Raw genomic sequence first — 18,311 nt, forward strand, 5'->3', positions numbered from 1 at the left:
GATACAATGACAAATAGAATACTGTGTAAAACAGACAACAATTTTATTCTAGGAGCAGAATTTTAATTATAAATTTTTAATTATAAACTAATTAAAGTTTTAAATTACTGGGTATCATTTAAATGTTTCTAAAACAAAATTGCAATCTACCTGTAATTGATAAGTAGTTAAGCCCCAAACAGAGCTCTTCTGTAAAAATGAAGCTGGACATTAACATTGGTAAATAACAATAGCAACAATATTATGATTTAAGTCTGCCTTTCTATTCAGAAATGTTCCAGGTCTATAGTAACAGTTAAATTAAAATCTGTGAGACATTTAAAATAATCTTGATTAATTTATGATTAACAGATGATTATGATAACATTTTAGAATGTTTTAGGAAGCTGTGTTATGATTAAAGCATCTCATTAAATTGCAAGTTTTTCATCTTTTTATGAACAAAGGAAAAAATAGCTTGACCTTGATTTTATTTGCAGATAGATCATGTATTGCAGACATGTCAAACACAAGGCCCGGGGGCCAGAGCCGGCCCGCGAAGTGGTTTCATGCGGCCCACAAAGCCATCCTGGAAACAGTGAGGGAACAGCCCCCACTGCCTTGGCCCTGGCCCAGAGACCCTCCTTCTGCCAGAGACCCTCAGATCTGTCCCACTCCTGCCCAGGCCCCCATGGGCTGTTCTGTACCAGCCTGCTACCGGCCCTGCAGAAAAGGCAGGAACAACCCCTTTTACAAGAAGGCAAGAGGCTGGAACTAAGCCTGCCAAATTTATTAACATAAAAACATAAACAGAGCAAAGAGAGCAAACACGAACCATGAAACAGGAACTATTCAAACGGTTGCCTTCAGCAAACCAGCCCTCCCACACATTCCCCTTTTATACAGTTCAGGGCGTGGCTTCTCTCTGCCTATTTCTGAGGTGCCCCATTGCCTTCCTCTGTTTACTCCTGATTGACTGCCTCCTGCGTCGGGAGTCCTTGAACAGGGCCAGCTGTGGGTCATCTTCATCCACGCTGTCAGGCTCACACAGCTGGGTCTGCGTCGTGACCAGGTGGGAGGGGCCTGGCTGAGGGCTCTCATCAGCAAGCTCTCCAACCCCCTCAGCAACCTCTCCAACACCCCTCTCCTCCTCTGAATCATCCGACCCAAATGCCGAACCCACAGCCTGACCCTGAATCACAACACTGGCACCCTTGATGCGAATGATGTAGAGCTGGCCATGCCCACCCAGTAGGCCATATGCACTCTAGCTATGCCCACCCAGTAGGCCACGCCCACCCAGGCCATACCCACCCGGCCCCTTGAGGGCAACCGCAATGCTGATGCGGCCCTCAATGAAATTGAGTTTGACACCCCTGATGTATTATCTTTTATCATGAAACTTAAGCCTGAGTGAATAATTTACTGGATTTCTGGACATTAGACACCTCTTCACTAGGCATCTGAAGAACCACTGTTTTCTCATCTACAGGATTACCTTTTCAACTATACCCTTTAAATAAAACTTTTCATCAGTTTGGGGGATGTTAAAATAAAAATTAATTTCAAGGATTAATGGTTTATTTTGTTGGACATATATCAACCTCTTCTGATATCCTTTACAATGTTATTAATCTTGCTTGAGATCCTTCATTGATTGCTTAGCAAAGTATTACAAACTTGAATCTTTAAAAAAAATGTTTGACGGGTTTAGGGGCTTTTTTAATGTAAGCTTTTGAAATACTAGACTTTGGTGATTTGTGATGAAGTTAAGGATGGACTGTTCCAGTTTAGTCAGAAATTGCTTATTTTGATTGATTCAAGGTTACAATGGGCACAAAATGTCTGCCCTAAATGTGACTGCAAGTTGGATAGATCAGCTTTATGGCTAATCACATTGTTCCACGGTGTTCCATATGATCACAATTCATGATGTTTTTTGCCGGTTGAATGTTTTGGTTTGATGACGGCATTTGGTTAATGGCCAATGTTTGCTTAATGACCATCATAAAAAAGACTTGAAAATTCTTTCTGATCATAGGGATACCTCAACTTAACAACTGTAGTAACTGGACTGGATTTCTGGTCCCAATTGCAGTTGTAAGAGGAGAACTACCTATGCTAGTTCTTAAAATGCCAAAATGATACATGATCTTTACATCTGTTTCATTTAACATCTTGTAAATTCTTATGCAGTTTTTATTTTCTGTAATTTCTTAATGTATTCTTTATCACTCTTTATTTCATGTTGTTTATTTTTTCCTTTTCTCTATTTTTGCTTTTAAATATCTTAAAAAAATAAAATGATCTTTACTTTTATTCTGCATAAACTCTCTTTGTTGTCAACAGACATATGTAGAGTATGTCGATCTGAAGGAACTCCTGAAAAGCCTCTTTATCATCCATGTGTATGTACTGGCAGTATTAAATTCATTCATCAAGAATGGTAAGTTTGTTTTTCCTTTGAAATAATATCTACATATGACATTCTACAATTTGTGTACAGAAATAATACAATAAGTTATCTTCAAAATGATGCTTCTATACTAGATATTAGTACTGAGTGAATGAATGAAATAGCACTAATTCTAACCTGGCTTGTCTTGACCTTCTACAAAGATTTGCTTTCTTAACATCTCTATTATTAATTCATAAATCCTCCAAAGACAGCTGTATAAACTCTGATAATGATCGTGCACTTTATCCAGGAAGCTTCAACCTTGCCAAGAACAATAGTTTTTCTAAACTGTCATCGTTGAAATATGTGAATTTCTTCTTGCTGATATTTTTCTTTAGGCGGCTATTAGTCTCAATTTTATCTAGCTCTCATTGATTGGCGTTTCTTGCAGTTGATAGTACTCCATCATGGTAGCCATCTCTGATCCATAATTTGAAAGGGTCTTTCTCTCACTCTGAATATCCAGATTTCACAGCAATACATTCCCACGTGAAAGATCACTGCTTCCACTATTTTGCTCTATTGACAGATCTTGTCTAAGTTTGTCATTGCCTTCCACCCTAGGATTAATCTTCTCTTTACTTCTCCAGCCTACTGTCCATCTTTATCTATTCTTGAACCCAAGAAAACAAATTATGTACCATCTTCACTTCTTCACCTTCAACTGTAAGTTCACTGAGCATGTTGGTTGACATCTTTGTCTTCTTAATATTTAACATTAACCCAGATGTTCACTTTCCATTTTTAATTTTATATTAAGCTTTTCTAAATCATCTTTACTTGCACCTAATAAAATTGTGTTGTTTATGTATCTCAACATATAGTGCTTCAGCCTTCTACCTTGATTCTAGGTGTCATCTCTTAACAATTTGTTTGTTTGCTTTATAAGTTAAACAGAGAAGGGGGCAATATATCTCCTGTCTCTAGCTACTTCTCATTTTCTGAACTACTGTCATTTCAAATTCAGTTCTTACAGTATTTTCTTCCTTATTGTAATGATTCTTCAGATGTTCTATTACTCCAAATATATTCCACATTCTAGCATGAGCTACATATACAAGGCTTTTCTTGTAATGTGTTGCTATATTCATTATTATATTACCTGTTTGATCTCATATTTAATCTCATGGCTCTCTGCCTTTTTAGAACTTGCCATGCTTCTGTAGAGATATGCATGATTTTATTTTTATTTAGAATTTCTGCATCTAAATCTTGATTGTGCAGGAAATTAGCCCATTGATTCAGTATTTACATTCTCTTGCATTTATTTGCCCTTTTCACCATAGCTGAAAGTTGTAATCTTGATTTAATGGAGCCCCACTTAGTAGACCTTGATGCTGTGGATCAAGTTTCATCTGGATATCATACTAAAATAACAGGTTCATTTATATAAAATATTGGATGAAGCAGTCTAATTTACATTAATTTTACTGTAATGTTATGATATACACATTATCTATAAGTGTTGTAAAATTTAGGCAATTCCATTTCTGTCATTTGCTTAATAACATCATTAGGCAACAATGACATAATTTCACGTGTAATGGAAATTTGGGAGTAATAGACACCCCCAAACTGTCAGTTAAATGAAGTTTAATTGTACATTCTTTTCTAATCTCAAGACTACATACACTCCATGCTTCCTTTCATAGAATCTTTAGCATTTTCACTATCTCTACAGTTTCAAAAGAGTGTTATATTTACACCTGTTTTTTTTTGTTTAGCAGCTAGTGGATAATGTCTCATTTTCTTCTAGAGTTGCTTATTTAATATCTTCTCCCCCTGAAAGTGCTTTCATCATTCTTCAATATGATTTGTAAAGATTTTTCAGTTTAGTCTGTAAAATTTCCTTTCTCTCCTTTGCCTTTGTGTACTCTCTTCCAATAATTATTTTGGATTATTCTTATTTTGACTATAAATTTCCCTATGATTTCCCTTTTTTTCTTGTCATTTTCCTCTATTTGTTGATGTTTTAGATTGAAATAGCTTTCCTTCGACTTTCTTGGTTGATGTTGAAAATCTACATTCAATGCATCCTTTCTGCTGTCCAAGCTTACATCGGAACTCACTTGGATCTTTTCCCTTTGTTATAATTTTTTCATACTTTCTGTTTTTTCCATTAGTCCTCAGGTTCTCTTTTACATACTTAAGTGTACAAAATCTGTTCTTAATCTGATTTATATTTTTACTATATATTCTTCAGATCAAATCTTGCTGGTTCACTTTAATTTTCTATGTCAAACCTACATGACTGGCCCCACAATTTATATTATTTTTTACAATCTACCTCTGGATGCTGGATGTAGTTCTCCATCTTCTGTTTCCTTATTAGGCAGTTTATTTGATTCTAGTATTATTTCTCTGGAAAGTTGTGGAGTCGGAGTAGATGTTGATATTAAGAAATATTTTTTCACAAAATTCTTTCTTTTCCATTATTGAATCTGCCTAATCAAAAGCTTCCAGTTATTCTAGGACCTTCCATTTTCCCAGCATTTCTAGTCACCAGTTATGATTGGAAATAACTAATGATACATCCTTTTGGTGTTGTCTTTAGCACCTCTTCCAGCATGCCATAGAATTCTTCACTGTCTTTCACTCTTGTATGTATACTGTAGTATGCTACATTGTATAAGTGACATATACTTGTTAAATATTTATGTTCACTGGATATACACCAATTTTGCTAGAAATAATCCTGGCATTTAGTGGGTTATAAAATTAATTTAGCAATGTCCTTTATGAATATGTAAGGTCATTCCTTTGTATGGTTTCATGTTTTGAATACTTTCCAAGTTGATTTTGGAGTTCCTTCTTTCAGATGAATTGATGAATTTCTTACCTGCAAAGTCTTCCTTCATTTCCACTGTGGATTACCCTTAGCTAAAAAGCTCTTTTTGATGTTCCTAGCAGGGTTAACTTTCTCAGGAGTTTTTGTTCCTATTATTTCAAAGTCGGGGTTCACTAAAGCTTCCTCCTAGAAAATAAAGAAAAATATATTATTGAAGAGCTAAATATTTTTTTTCATATGTGAAAATGCTCAATTATGAAAACATATTCTGGACATGAGATCAGAATTCAAACTGCTTATACAATTTAAATCCTCGTATTGAAATTATGCAAGAATTCTGTAAATGTCCTTTGGAGTATCTATTAATAATTAATGGGCATTTTACATTTTATAATAAAAGTTTTCCTTATTTGCATCTTTTTACATTCTCTTTTCTCGTTTTGTTACATTTGCCATGAGTTATCTTGGCCAGAATCAAATTGTATGCTTGGTGATTTCTCTGGTGTAGCATTAGCTATAGAAGTAGTTTTTAGTGGGATGTAAAAGCAGTAGCTTGTTACTACAGAGGAATTCATTTTTTAAAAGAAAAATAGTCATAACACTATTCATTTTGATCCTCTATTTTGCTGGTGTATTCGTTTAAATATTTATATTTATGTCATGCCCTGATTTGTTTATTTTATTAATTTAACTTTGCTTAAAATTTTTAAGCCGAAAAAATCTAGTTTGCCTAAATGGTCTTTCTCAAACTGTAGATGAGTAGCAATGTTCTTTTAGGGAAAGTAGTGACTTTCTCCTTGCAACCCTGCCACAAACACCATTGTTGTTTCAATTCATGAACACTGAGATTTGCCAAGGCAAAAAAAGACCCTTGAATGTACTTTGGGGTTCTTTGGGATCTCCTGGAGTATTACACACCTTGTTCTTGGGATAATTTTGGTTGGTTGATGGATTGTATCATATGACTAGTTCATATTTATTCAGAAATATTGAAGATTCAAATAGGTTCACAAGCCCATTTTTAAATTCAGACTGGTTCACAAACCTTCTTTTTAAGCAGCACAGTATCTCAACCAAAATGTCTCAATCATTTATATTTTAAAAAATATTTAAGACTTTGGTTTAATCAGCACTGCCCAGTGATTTGCTTATGCAGTTCAAGCACTCATTAACAAAAGTATTCGAAGAAAATCAGCATTTATAATCAAATTATAAAAATATAAATTAAATTATTATAATTTACATTTTATTACTATTTTCCTTTTTAAAATTTTTAGATACTTTCTGAATTTTTGAACATTGTTTTTTCTAACACTGTAAATGCATTATTAACATATATTTTAATTGCAGCTTAGTCCAGTGGCTCAAACACAGCAGAAAAGAATACTGTGAACTATGTAAACACAGATTTGCTTTCACACCAAGTAAGTATTTGACATGAATATGTACTATTGTGTACATGAAATATTTATTCTAATATTTATGTTTCTTGTCAGAGATTATTTAATCAGACTGGAAAATTCAAATAATTGCTTCCAAGAAATGAAATTACACAAGTGTTATAATTGGCTTCATTTCAACCAAGTCAGTGCAGTCCTTTGGGATAAATGGTGTTACAGTGGTACCTTGATACTTATCATTAATTGATTCTGGAAGATTCAATGAGTATCAACAATGATGAGTACCAAATTTTTCCTAGAAGGAATAATAGAGTGAGTCACAAGGCAGCTGACACTGACAAGTTCTAACTTGTGCATTGAGTATGAAACAAATGATGAGTACTGGGACAAAATTTTCACATAAAAATGCTTTGAGTACCAAATTAGATGAGTTTCAAAGCAGTTGAGTACCAAGGTACGACTGTACTGCCTTGGCTTAGCTCAGGGAGACAGCACATACATGCCAAATAATTCTCTTTTCAAACAATCTTTCTGCTACGAAATGTAGTTTTCTAACATGTAGTATGTGATATGTCACAAAGACGCTAGCTTGTCAATCAGAAGGTTGACAGTCTGGCGGGTCAAATCCCGAGTGCTGCGTAGCAGAGTGAGCACCTGTTACTCATCCCAGCTTCTGCCAACCTAGCATTCGAAAGCACGTAAAAATGCAAGTAGAAAAATAGGGACCACTCCGGTGGGAAGGTAACAGCATTCTGTGCGCCTTTGGTGTCTAGTCATGCCGGCCACATGACCACGGAGACGTCCTCGGACAAGCACTGGCTCTTCGGCTTTGAAACGGAGATGAGCACCGGCCCCTAGAGTTGGAAACGACTAGCACGCATGTGCGGGGGAACCTTTACCTTTACCTTTATGGTACTTACATAAAGAAGTCATACTGGCTTTAACCAATTTATAGATTAGAGTAATAATTCAGCCATTAGATATGGTGAAATAAATTAAGTTGTAATTACTTCATTTGCAAACTTCAAGTTCATTATGATGGGAAATCTTGAAGAAATACTACCATATTTCTCCAGGGGAAAAATGCTGCAAGGGAAAGAAAGTAAAAGCAAAGAGGAAGGGCAAGAGGAAAACAGAATTTCCTTTTTCTTTATTTCATTCACAATATATTTGATTCAAGAACATTTGAACAGACCAGAAACAAAGTAATCGTGATTTCTTTAGTCAATTCATGATATATTTGCTTCTAGTTTTATCAGTCTTCAGATGATATTCTAAGCATCTAAGCAGTTTAAAACTCTAATTTCTTTGCAGAAAAGTCTCTTCTTTTGATATGTACTTTGTATTTATTTTTTCTTCTGGGTTTCTATAGGTCTTTTTCTATAGGTTTCTATATATTTTGCTTTCTTTAGTGGTGTATATGTGTTGTCTATTTCACGGGCATTTTGTGAAGATACATATGTAGGTTTGGAGGGGTTTTTATGGTGTATATGTGTTTTCTATAAAGATCTGAGAGGCTGTTTATGTTCTTTAAAAATAGAGATAGATTTTTTTTATGTAGATTCTTATGTTTAGCATTTATGTAGTTTTCAGAGAATTACTACAGGTAGTCCTCAACCTACGACCACAAGTGAGCCCAACATTTCTCTTGTTAAATGAGACATTTATTAAGTAAATTTTGCCCCATTTTATGACCTTTCTTCCACTGTTATTAAATGACTCGCTGCAGTTGATCAATTAGTAGCCCAGTTGTTAAGTGAATCTGGCTTCCCCATTGACTTTGTTGCTCAGAAGGTTGCAAAAGGTGATCTCAGGACCTTGGCACACAGCAACAGTCATAAGCATCTGAATTTTGACCACATGATCATGGGGTTGTCGCAAAGGTCGTAACCGTTGAAAAGTCACATTTTTCAGTGCTGTTGTAAATGTGAATGGTGACTAAGAACTGTTGTAACCTGTACTGTTAGGTGCCTCTGTGGAAGATGGTCCAAAAGTTAACACAACCCCAAGTTAAAGTTTAGGGTAATCTTTAGACTAATCACCAAGGCCATTTGCCTTTTTACTGCAGGGTTTATTTCAATGATTTGGACTTTTCTTTTAGCCATTCTTTTGTGTTCTTAGCAGTGAATCCTAGATAGTTGTGTGGAAAAATAGTCTACCTGTTAGGTAAGTGTGATAATTACTCTTGGGAAATGGTTATTCTGTTTTGCTCTGTTGTGGCAACTATATGTTTTGGTGTGGTTTGATGCTACATTTAGGTGCTTAAACAAGTCACAGTTAAACAAAACAAGTACTATCTGGTTTACATGCAATTAGGCCATAGGCTTTTCTTTCTTGTTTCTTGAGCGTGACTGGCCCAAAGTAACCCAGCTGGTTTTTTATGGCTAAGATGAGACTAGAACTCACAGTCTCCGGTTTCTAGTCTGATGCATTAACCACTAGACCAAATACCCAGATTTATTAGTTTTGTAGTAGAGAAGTAATTTTGGCTTCTTTGTGAAGCTACTAAAAAACCAGAATTCTACAAAAATAGGAATTTGAAACTAGCACATTTTTGAAAATGAAATATTTAACTTTGGTATTACCATAACTCAAGTTCTTGCTTCCTTTGAAAGAATAGATAATCTGTTAACAGTCATATGGAGTGCACGATAGCTCAGTGGTTAAAGATGATAAGTGGGATTGAGACCTGAGCATTGCACGACAAAGTGAGCTCCCATTACATGCCCAACTCCTGCCAAGATAGTAGTTTGAAAGCATGCAAATGCAAGTAGATAATAGATACCACTTCTGTGGGAAGGTGACAGCGTTCCACGTGGCTTGGCATATAGTCATGTTGGACACATGACCACCAAAAGATCTTTGGACAACGCTGGCTTCCTCCACTAAGAAACAGAGATGAGCACCACCCCCTAGAGTCGGACACAAGTGAACAGGGGAAATCTATACCTTGTAACAGTCATATAGATTGACAAGCAATGAAAGGAAGCACAGGTCAGGATAATAAAAGAGTAAAAGAATTGGAAATGTTTATCAACCCTAAATACAAATTGCAGTTTCTGTAACATCCTGCTATATATCCTGCTGTCTGTGACATTTCCCTCTTGGCAGCGGGCAAGTTTGTTGCAGCATGAGAAAACCGAAGAGACCTACAGAATCAGAACATTTGTGGTATTCATAGAGATCTTCTTTTCCCTCACAGTTTATTATTCTAACCTGTAAATTGGTTAAAACTTACAAGACTGATTTCTTTGGTCAGAAACTCATCCCCCCCTATTTTGAGTCAGTGAAAGGACCATATTCTGTGAGGACGTGTTTATTTAGTGCTGTAGGTCCATGTTTAATCCTACATCTCCGTAAAGATTTCTGTTTGAAACTTTGGAGAACTGTTGTCGCTCATTATTAACAATGCTGAATTCTGTGTACTATCAAAGTATAGGTAGCCCTCGACTTAACAACAGTTCATTTAATGAACATTCAGGTTGCAACAGCACTGAAAAAAGGGACTTATGACGATTTTTTCACCCTTACGATCATTGCAGCATCCCCATGGTCACACGATCAAAATTCAGATGCTTGGTAACTAATGGCAGCAATGTCCAAGGGTCGGGTGAGATCACCTTTGGCATGCTTCTGACAAGCAAAGTCCGTGGGGAATTCAGATTCCCTTCACAACCGTGTTGCTAACTTAACAACTGCAGTGATTCACTTAACAACTGTGACAAGCAAGGTTTCGACGGGCAAAACTCACTTTAACAAATGTCTCACTTAGCAACAGAAATTTTGGACTCAATTGTGGTCTTAGTCGAGGACTATAGCTGATGAACTTTGCTTATATTACCCCATAACTGGATGACCTGCACTGAGGGAGCAAGTCTCCCAGATCGACTATATAAATATTTTTGGATTCTAAATGGATACAGTCAGAAATGAACTGTTTATAAAATACAATGCAATACTTCTCAGAGTATTACCACTTTGGAATAAGTACAGGAAAAGAATCAGTCTAGACATATTTCTTCCTTCATTATGAATATTTATTTTCATGAAGAGGAAAGCATAAAGAGGTTCACTCAATAGAAGGGCCCTGGCAGCCTCTAGATCTCTGGGGTCATTTTATTGATGCTGAATTTGCAACAAGTAGAACTCAGAATTTCTGAGTAGAAGCAATCCACCAGCCTCAGCTTTCAGAGTAGCTGGATTAATCATAGAGCAGTGTTTCTTAAACTGCTTGACTACTATTTTTTAAACTGAAAACCACTATTATATAGAACGCAAGAGCTGCCTATTAATAAGACAAAAATAAAATGTTTTGAGACTTTCTCCTTGCAATGGTCAAAATCATCTGACCTGTATTCAGTATCTTCAAATAAACACTCCAATTTTTTTTTAAAAAAAAAAACTACCTGCAAAGGGACTTAATGAATTTGAAAACTTATGACACAAAATTCAGAGCATTTGCTGGGCCTTATTTATAAATTCTTGGTGAAACATGACTCAAATTGAACTAAGTAAAAATTAAAATAGGTGAAGAATTTAGGTAAAAAATGATATATAACAAAAGAATTTCAGTGGAGAAAAAGCATTAAATTCATACTGGATGTTGTGCTTGGGAAAAACTAGTGTAGGTTGTTTTATCATTGGTATATTATTCCATTATTGCTAAAATAGTTCATTCTCTGCATATTGGAAGTGTAATGAGCAGGTTGGATCATTTCCATATTTTGTCGCAATGTTGTAAACAATTTGGAAAATACTTTATATTAGAATGTTATAAAACATTTTTCAATTTTAAAAGCTGAATTTCCCTTCCAACTTACTGTTATTTTATTTAATATTAGTAAACTTTAATATTAAAAGGTAAAGGTTCCCCCGCACATGTGTGCTAGTCGTTTCCAACTCTAGGGAGCGGTGCTCATCTCCGTTTCAAAGCCGAAGAGCCAACGCTTGTCTGAGGACGTCTCCGTAGTCATGTGGCTGGCATGACTAGACGCCAAAGGTGCACAGAACTCTGTTACCTTCCCACCGTAGTGGTCCCTATTTTTCTACTTGCATTTTTACGTGCTTTCGAACTGCTAGGTTGGCAGAAGCTGGGACGAGTAACAGGTGCTCACTCTGTTACGCGGCACTCGGGATTCGACACACGAAACTGCCAGCCTTGTGATAGACAAGCTCAGCATCCTAACTCACTGAGCCACCACGTCCCTACATTTAATATTAGTGAACTGCAAAAATATACTGGCTTTGTACATGGGAAGTGCTACAGGGATATTCTGTGGTTCCTATTGGAAAATAGGCAGTTTCTTCTGTTGAGGAATGGCAAATTAGCCTCCAGTAGTGCTGTTCCATGTCCAAAATAACGTCGTATTTCAACAGTAAACCTGACACAGAACTTAAATTACGTTGGAGACTGATTTTGAATTATAAATCTGTATATACAAAGTTACATCCAAAGTGTGGATTTCTCTTAACATAAATTCTTTGAATTGAAGCTACTGTTAATCTTACCTGTTTTAAACTGTGCTAACTCTTGCTTTTGATATTCATGTATTACTTGGCTTTTAACAATGATTTATAATTTTTAAACTGATGCAGTATATTATCTTACTGAAAACTAATAAAATATTGGAAATGTTAATCTAATGCTGATAAATTCCATTTAGCCAGTTGATGCTTTAATTTTCTTTCTTTTTGTCCCCCTGCCCTCTTTCTCCAGGTCCTTGTGTGCAATTTTTTCTTTTTCTTTTCCTATGTAAAAATATAGTACCGGTAATAAAAAAAACCTAACTCTGTAATTCACTTAATGGTCCAACTTAGTATAAAGAACTTTCTGATGTGATTTTCTCCCCATTAATTTTAGCCATTCTTTATTTTGTCATGTACATTATTAAGAGCCGTTCTGTTATGTGTTGGTTCTATTAAAACCATATAAGTTACATGGTTTTCTCCTTTTTTTAAAGTTTATTCTCCAGATATGCCTTCTCGGCTGCCAATCCAAGACATATTTGCAGGGTTGGTTACAAGTATTGGCACAGCAATACGATACTGGTTTCACTATACTCTTGTGGCCTTTGCATGGTTAGGAGTTGTACCTCTTACAGCATGTAAGTATGTAATGCAACGAACAAACATAGGCAGTACAAGGCAGTAGGAAAAGCATATTTTCAGTTGGCTCTCGGGAAGTGAATTCATCAGCAAAATCAGACCTTACATTGCAGAAAAGGCAATTGCTAGGGTTGCGTGCACAATTCTTCAAAGATTAATTGATGCACCCTTAAGCGTTACTACTGCTTGCACAAAGAACAGGGCCACACTTAAATGTGTTAAGCTGCCTTCTAAAGCATTCCAGAATATTAGGTTTACTCTGGGGTTGTTGGGTTTTTTTGGGTAGCTTTCCTACCATAAATAATGGTAGTGAAGACTATTTTTTATTTTAGGTTTTTTGTCCTGTCTTAATTTTTAAAAATAACTCAAGGTGGTGGTTATACCTAATGCTGCTTCCTCCTCCTATTTTCCCCACAACAACTGGGTAAGATGAGATGGGCTGAAAGAGAATGTCTGTCGCAAAGTGACCCATCTGGCTTTCTTTCCTAAGACGTGATTAGAACTCAGGGTTTCTGGTTTCTAACCACTGGACCTGGTTTCTTAACCACTGGACCAAACTGGGCCAAATTGAGAAAGCAGCACATTGTGATGGGCTGTTGTTCCATTCAAACCACTATTAATTTTAGTTTTTGTTTTGATTTATCTATATAGAGCAGCTTAAGCTCCTGTAAACTAGTTATATACATGTTTAATTTTTGTATACTATGTATGGTCCCAGAAACTTCAAGGGCAATTTTCTGTTGTTCATTGAGTAATAATAAATAAACCTAAAGGGATTAAGTTGCCAGGTGGATAGTCTGACATGATTTATATTTCCTTAAGTATCTTAAGTGTTCAATTTTGGAACATGGCATAAATACAACTCAATCCAAATTTAAAGGGTGAAGATTACTGTGTGGGAAAGCATATGTCTTGCTCTTTTTAGCTTGAACTGGTTCATTTCCTCAGATATGCTGTGAGATTTGCCATTGTTAGTATTGGTTAAGATAACCCTGAAGAGGCTGCCAAATATACTCTGATCAGTTATATTTTGATAACATTTACTAATCAGGAATTTTATTTACTTTCTCTGCTCTTTAGGCCGTATCTACAAGTGCTTGTTTACTGGCTCTGTGAGCTCACTACTGACGCTGCCGTTAGATATGTTATCAACGTAAGTATTAACAAAAAAGTGTGTTTTTTTCCCTTATCTCTGCTTCTAAATTGCAGGCCACTCTTCTCTTTTATGGACTGTTATGTCATTTGTATACACAACAAATGGGGGGTGAGGTGTTACCCCCCGTTGATAGGGCTCGCAACTTGGGCGTCCTCCTGGATTCACGACTCAATTTTGAAGACCATATAGGAGCCGTGACCAGGGGGGCTTTTGCCCAGGTTCGCCTGGTGCACCAGTTGCGACCCTATCTGGACTGAGATGCCCTACGCACAGTCACTTTAAAATATTTTTACTATTAATAAGCCAGATTAATAGGTTGCGGCAGAATATCATTATTTTAAATTATAAATAAAGTAAAAGTCAGACTTTAAGCATTAAACTGGATGTTAAAAATCACTTTAGTTTAGTCTGAAAATGTTTTTAAAAGGAAATATTATTTAATAATGCTGGAGTCCAATAATATGGGAAAAATACTTGCAATGATTTGTGGTCTTAATACCCACTGGGAAATATCAATATGAATTATGATACTTTAATAGTAATTTTATAATATAATATTTTATAATTTTGTGTTCTACTGTTGTACGTTGTCCAGAGTAGTTCCACAGTAAGCTGGATGGCAAATAAGTTTAATAATGAATAAATACATTTTAATTATTTTAGAAAATTAATGCCTAAGCAGTTCTTTTAATTGGTATGATACAACCATAATTACCATGATTATTAATATTAAATATAATGAGATTCTGGAGGGAAACTTGCTAATAATGACTTTTATGCAATGGCAGACCAATTTGTAACGAAACAGATAGAATAGATTGAAGCTGAAATAGTTACAAGCTACCAAAGTATGGGTTTTTTGCCTTATGTGTGGCTGATAGTAGAAGCAATCAGCAGCAGTGATTTCCACTAATAGTTATGTCAACTATTGTATAATGTGTTGGATATCTCTTCAACAGGGAGAATTTATTGGCAGACTGTTTGCAAGGTTGTTTTGTTGTGACATGCACACTCTGTGCGTTTATCAGCCTTGTATGGTTACGTGAACAAATTGTCCATGGAGGTGCACCACAGTGGCTAGAACAGATTCAGCAGCAAGCCATTAATGGTGTTGGGCAACAGAATGAGGTAATATGCAGTAACAGATTGAATTTTTTTCTGATACATGTAAGACTTTTCTCTCTCTTTCCTATCTTTAAACACCTAAAAGTGTTTGTGAAGCATGTTGAATCCATTCATATAATCTATTGTCTAAAGCATTTCTTTTCCTGGGACAAGCTTTATGACTTGAGCTTAATCCAAAGAGTGGTATGTTTATAATGACATTGAACACTGATGCTTTATTCCTTACTTTTATCATATGTCACAGAATGGCTATGTTTAGCCATACTACTAAATCATGGTTTAGCATTATAAGAATGAGCTTCAGTAAGCACTTTTATGAACTACCTACTTCCGCTGTTGGGAAAACAACTTCAGCTTGCAAACTGGAGCAAGCTTGTAGCTAGGTGGCATTCTATCTATAGCTTTCACAATGATTTACAGAGTGCATTATGATATCAAGTGTTGAGGTTTCCAATTCATGCCTGAAGTGATCAACCATCTTTCTTCAGCTAACAATACTTCTTCAGTCTTGTTAGAAGATTAAAATTACTTGTCATGATCCAGACACTGAATTAAATCTTCATAGCCCTTTTTGATTTTGGTATAACAGATGAACAGCTGGTGTCTTCAACAATGTAATGAAATCTTGTTCTAGCCTGTTGATGACTCTTCTTACTGACTTCATATGGTTTTTGAATACCATTTAATGTAGTCTGGACTTGCCATCTGGGCCATTCCACCAGCAGTTAAAACACCTATGGTGAACAGATTGAGAGCTAAATAATCAGTCACAAAGTTTGAAGAAGCATCTTGTCCACATACTTAACCTACAATTCCTGATCCCTCGGAATTGAATGTCCCACTTGAATTAGTTTCATTCATGAAACTATCATAGCAGGCTCAGGCATTTTCTGAATGATGTTATCAGTCTCAGTCATACAAAATAGTTTTACTGTATGGGCATTTAAAGATGCAACAGAAGAAGCAAAAATATTATCCTTTATTGAGAAGCAAAATATGCTGCTGTGCTGTTCACATACGTAATCAGATGCTCTCATACACATTCATTTTTCTTAATGGTGGCTTCTCAACCATATATTTTCCAGCCATTGTTCAGCATGTTTTATCGCCTGCTGTTTTGCTGCATATTACAATGCCTTAGGGTCTGTATTACATTGGAAAAGACACTTGGAAGAAAATGTGTCAACAACTTGTGTTGTTACTTTGGCAGCATGACTAAGGCCTCAACAGGATCACCTATGATAGTTACGGAAAATCTCCAGTCCATCTCAGAAATTTATTGGTTTCCATAAATCTTTCCATAAATAATGGGTAACTATTTCAAGTGGTCCCTTACCTTTGCAGGAGGAGAAGAGTTACTGTAAATTTCTCCCCTGGCATAGAATTTATAAAATCCATCATTGTCATGGCACTTTCCCTTTCCCATCCCTCCAAATTCTGTTGATACTAAGTAGAGCACCAGGGTGAGAAGAACTAGGTAAGATTATTCCCTTTCAGTTCCCCAAACTAGGTCTCAGTAAACCCAAGTTGCCAGAGTAGATTGCAGGACTGAAAAACAGATCCTGCAATTATCTTTCTCAAATGACCCATTGTCCCATGAAAGTCATACCTCTTTTGGCCTACCATTTCCTCTGCAGAATCTTTCTTACTTCTCTGCTCTTCTAAGACATTTGATGATGCCCAAGAATAATGCTGTGCCAGCTACAGGGAGTCCTCCACTTCTGAATGAAATTGAACTTGGAAATACGTTTATATATCATTGCAGTCATAAGTCAAGGTGTCTCATGACCAGACTTGGTTTTTTTTGACATTTTTTGCAGCAGTCATTAAGTGAATGCTGCAATTGTTAAGTGAATGCTGTAATCGTTCAAGGAATCCATTTTCCCCAATGGGTATTTTTTGCCAGAAACTGGAAGAAAATGTTAGAAATCAGCAAAAACTATAGCAAATCTCAGTCAAATGATCTTGGGACACTGCAAACGGGTGTAAAGGTGAGCCAGTTGGAAGTGCCCAAAATCACTTGACCGCAAGGGGAAGTGTGGCTGTCATAAATTCAAAAGCAGGTTGAACGTAGCTCTGAGGAGGTCCATTATTATTTCAAATGGTTGATAAGCAACCAGTTGTAAGTTGAAGACTATCTGTGTAACAAAACTTCATTAAAATTATAACTCAGAATTCATATTAAACTAATAAATGAAGTTAGAAATGATACAATTTATTTTAAAAAATTATACAATGATACAATTTATTTTAAAAAAAGTTCACCTTATGGGTGGGATGTGTCTTTCCTCTGTCTACCAGTAGCCTGGCGGTTTCTATGCAGGAAAAATCTTATTATACAATGTATCATTGCCAATATCAGGGCTAAGCCCTTATACAATCAAACTAGCATTCATATAGCACACTCATATTTCTAAAGAGTAAAATTTTGCAACTAACTAACTTTAGAGTTTCTAGCTGTTAAAAAGATATGTAACTTTAATCTCTCTGGCCAGGCATTTTTAAAAAAACAGTAAAGTTGCCAGAATGTAAATTTAAATAAAATTCACATCATAAGAAGACATGATCTGAGGACTCAGTTTCTCTTGATGCCTGTAGATAATTGAACATATTTCTAGAACTGCTAAGAGGAAAGCTTTGAAATAGGCTCTAGAGAAACCCCATCATAATTTAAAATAAGGGAGAGAATATAAATATATTTTTGGAAAGAATTCTGAACCCTAGCTGTTACAAGTTATACACTACTAGGCCAAAAATACCGGATTAATTTTTTCTTCATTTACAGTTGTTTATTAGTCAGTGATAGACAAAGCCTAGTTGTATCTATATGTTACCTTAGTTGTATCTGTCATTTCATTCTCTCTTCTTATTTAGAGAACAATGTACGTATCTGTTCCATTTGCAGAACAGTTCCAGCAGAGTCATAGATTATGAAGTTGGTTTGTTTCAGTTATCATAGATTACAGAGGGCTTGTTTCAATTATCAGATTACAACCTTAACAACTTGCAACAATATGGACTTCAACTCCCAGAATTCCTTATGCAGCCTGACCATTGTTGAAAATTATACAAATGGAAGTTGCCAAGACTGGTTTTCCATCTATTAAAAATATTGTGCTTATGAAATTAAGACTTCCCTCCCAATGTATTTTAATGTCATATAACAATGATGTGGAATCTAGGAAGAGGCTTTCAGTCTTATAAAACTTTTAAGATTTCAAACAGTTGGATTGGTGATATACGAAAATGCATCTACTATATAATCCAGAATTTCTACATTTGAGGCTTGGTTAACTCAGC

The 18,311-nt window shown here is 35.7% G+C and overlaps 1 protein-coding gene across 2 annotated transcripts in view; it reads left to right on the forward strand.

The window, feature by feature from the left end:
- MARCHF6 (membrane associated ring-CH-type finger 6) overlaps positions 1-18,311 on the forward strand; it is a 66,319-nt gene that overhangs the window by 16,052 nt on the left and 31,956 nt on the right. For both annotated transcript variants that reach the window (XM_083358542.1, XM_083358541.1), the window contains exons 2-6: positions 2,329-2,425; positions 6,576-6,649; positions 12,586-12,729; positions 13,811-13,883; positions 14,846-15,014. In XM_083358542.1, coding sequence (XP_083214668.1) covers positions 2,329-2,425; positions 6,576-6,649; positions 12,586-12,729; positions 13,811-13,883; positions 14,846-15,014 — 557 coding nt within the window. The remainder of the gene's footprint in view (positions 1-2,328; positions 2,426-6,575; positions 6,650-12,585; positions 12,730-13,810; positions 13,884-14,845; positions 15,015-18,311) is intronic.

Source organism: Vipera ursinii (genome assembly GCF_947247035.1).
Source record: "Vipera ursinii genome assembly, chromosome: 3".
NCBI classification, from domain to species: Eukaryota; Metazoa; Chordata; class Lepidosauria; order Squamata; family Viperidae; genus Vipera; species Vipera ursinii.